This window comes from Olea europaea, unplaced genomic scaffold (genome assembly GCF_002742605.1).
Source record: "Olea europaea var. sylvestris unplaced genomic scaffold, O_europaea_v1 scaffold2121, whole genome shotgun sequence".
Classification (NCBI taxonomy): domain Eukaryota; kingdom Viridiplantae; phylum Streptophyta; class Magnoliopsida; order Lamiales; family Oleaceae; genus Olea; species Olea europaea.
Genome location: NW_019239167.1, coordinates 89,990 through 92,922, shown reverse-complemented (window position 1 = coordinate 92,922; position 2,933 = coordinate 89,990). Strand labels below are relative to the sequence as shown.

At 32.5% G+C, this 2,933-nt stretch overlaps 1 protein-coding gene across 3 annotated transcripts; it reads left to right on the top strand.

Annotated features, from left to right (window-relative positions):
• Positions 1–6: 6 nt before the first annotated feature.
• Positions 7–1,853, top strand: LOC111380296 (transcription factor bHLH61-like). Of its 3 annotated transcripts, none has more exons than XM_023003821.1 (4): positions 7–129; positions 786–911; positions 1,043–1,210; positions 1,655–1,853. In XM_023003821.1, the coding sequence occupies exons 1-4, from the start codon at positions 52–54 to the stop codon at positions 1,736–1,738; spliced, it is 456 nt and encodes a 151-aa protein (XP_022859589.1). In that variant the 5' UTR covers positions 7–51; the 3' UTR covers positions 1,739–1,853. The 3 variants fall into 3 exon arrangements, with proteins under 3 accessions (XP_022859589.1, XP_022859588.1, XP_022859590.1); XM_023003820.1 differs by having other exon boundaries at positions 1,040–1,210; XM_023003822.1 differs by lacking the exon at positions 7–129 and adding an exon at positions 136–333 and having other exon boundaries at positions 1,040–1,210.
• Positions 1,854–2,933: the final 1,080 nt, after the last annotated feature.

Here is a 2,933-nt window from a genome sequence, read left to right as displayed (position 1 = left end):
TGCTTCCGTGTGTGTTAGTGGGACAGAGAGAAGAGCAAAGAAGAAGGAAAGATGGATTCGAACGAGCACAAAAAAGCCGCTCTATATGAGAAATTGGAACAGCTTCGTTCTGCTACTAATTCCACTGCTGTGCGTATAGAATTGCTAAACCTTTTCAAATTTTATTAATTTTTTCTCTCTCTTTTGATATCTTAAACACATCTGCTGTATAGCCTAAGGTTATCATATAGAGGAAAGGATGAATAATATTCTCAATTTTCCTTTTCCTTTTCTAAAGAACTTCATATTGGTTTTCCATATGAATGGGTAGAAAAGGAGAAAAACTGGGCAAAGGTAGGTACCTCCCTTTTGCACTAGTTTTGTGCGAGTAATATGCCCATTTATAGTTACTCTCGGATGGTGAAGATGTTATTAGTTGACACTTAGCTGGGACGGAGCGGTGGAGGCAGGGGTGGAGCTAGTGGTCGTCCCCTCAGCCTCCCACCCCTAATTAATATAGGGAAAAAATATTTATTAAAAAAAAAAAGTTTTCATATTAGCCCATTCCAATAAAATTTTCTGACTCCTTCCCCAATGGATTAGTCCAGGTTCTTAGTTTTTGTACTCCAACATGAAATTAATATTCCGTGTATTTTTTCTTCACCTCCAAATAACATTAATTCTGAAAAGTAGGTGATGGTGAATTGCTGGGTGCAAAATTTTCTAAGTTTTCTCTTTATTACAAATTAAACTCCTATATAGAGGTTTGTTCTCCTTGTTTACAGTAAATATTTGTGGTCTTACAGATGAATACAGCATCAATAGTTGTAGATGCATCAAGGTACATCGAGGAGCTGAAGGAAAGGGTTGAAAGACTAGATCAAGATGTTGTAACTTTACAAAATTCAAATGAAGAAAACTCCTTAACAGCTGTATACTTTTCATTTTCCAAATTACGACTCTTTTTTTACTGTTGTTTTTCTGATTTTGCCTTTACGTTCTTTCATAATTCAGTTGATCAGAAAAGTTGACAAAATATTTCTACTGCATTATACTCCAGCAGGTTAAAGTTGAATCGCTGGAGAAGGGCTTCTTAATTAATGTGTTTTCAGAAAAGAACTGCCCCGGATTGCTTGTCTCCATACTTGAAGCATTTGAGGAACTCGGCCTTGAAGTGCTTGATGCTAGGGTTTCTTGTTCTGATAATTTTCGTCTTGAAGCTGTTAGTGAGGTAAAAAAAAAGGGTTATCGATACATCATTTCTTTTTAATCGAGTGCTTATATATTTAAACCGTAACACAAAAAACTGAATATTATTGAACAGGCTAAGCGAATAGATTTTCTTAACTGCATTTGGTTAATAGTTACAACTATCAAAAAAATCGAAAAAGAAAAAGAAAAAGAAATCTTTTTGAAGAATTATTTATATGATACGTCCAAAATTTTCGTGCTCCTGATTAAACATCAAGTGTGACCTGCTGAAATCTTCCTCATAATTTGTACCACGAGTTTGATATTTTGGTTTTTTTGCTGACTACTTTAATGTAATTGTTTTATCTAATATTTCAGTACAATAATATTATATTTTGATATTACTGCCTGCATGGAATTTAACCGCCCAAACGTATTTTGTTGGAAAATATAAGAAGAGTTTTATTTCCGGAATGATGGACAGGCCGATAGCATAGATGCCCAGGTTGTTAAACAAGCAGTATTGCAAGCTATTAGGAATTGGAGTGTCAACAATGAGCAAGACTAATATGTCTTCAACGGTTTATTAATTATTTTCTAATGATGTAAAGTATTTGTGTAATTGAAATTATTATTGTTATGATTGTAAGAATCAAAGGACTAGAACTTGGGGTGGTAATTTTCATGAATAATGTTATATAACACCATTGATGCACAAGGTAACATTATATCATTGGTACTTATTCTTTGTTAGCGAGTAGGGAACATATACCACTTAATGCATACTTTACTTATAACTACTACAAAATGGGTTGCTTACCATATGAACTGCGCAACCTTAGGACAAAGTACAACCTTATTACTAAGCCCTTGTTTGAGCCCCATTTTTGTGGAGAAAATGAATTTTTGAATAGTGTATTGATGGAAAATGTGTGGTTAAAAAATAAAGAAAAGTTTTTTATTTACGTATAATATTATTTTATTGAAAAATATGTGGTTAAAATATTGTCAAATCACTGTTGAAAAATGTATTTTGGTGAAAAAATGGGGCTCAAACAAGGGCTAAATTTAACTTTTTATGCATTATAATGAAAACATGTCAATAATAACAGACCAAAAAAAAAAAAAGTTATTTATTCTACAAAATGTGAGATTTATTTACATACAAAGTGTTTGTTGGATTTCATTATAATCTCTTTATAATTTAAAGTCAAAGTCAAATAGTAACACATTCACAAATATCCATTATTCATCTTCATTATAATAATATTTTAATTTTTCCCAAACAAGGATAAAGCTTGTAGCACCATTATTTGTAACTTGCCTTTCAAAAACTACAAGATGTGTCTAAAAGTGCACTAAAAACATTAGGCTGTACAAAAAGAAACGAGTAATGCTACTTTTCTCCATTGAAAGTTTTCCCAATATGAGACATTAAGGGCCAGGTTGACAGGTTCCAAATTTCATGGAAAATGAAATTATTTTCCACCCAAATGGTATCTTTGATAGGCAAAATTTTCATAGAATTGGTTTTCCATATTGTCCCTCACGTGACCCCCTTTTTCATGTTTTGAAGGAATTGGTTTTCTAGCCCTTTTTTTTAGCAATTGAAACAAATTATGTCCAATATGAGACATTAAGGGCCAGGTTCACAGGCTCCAAATTTCATGGAAAATGGAATTATTTTTCACTCAAATGATGTGTTTGATAGGTAAAATTTTCATAGAATTGGTTTTCTATATTGTCTTCCACGTGACCCCCTT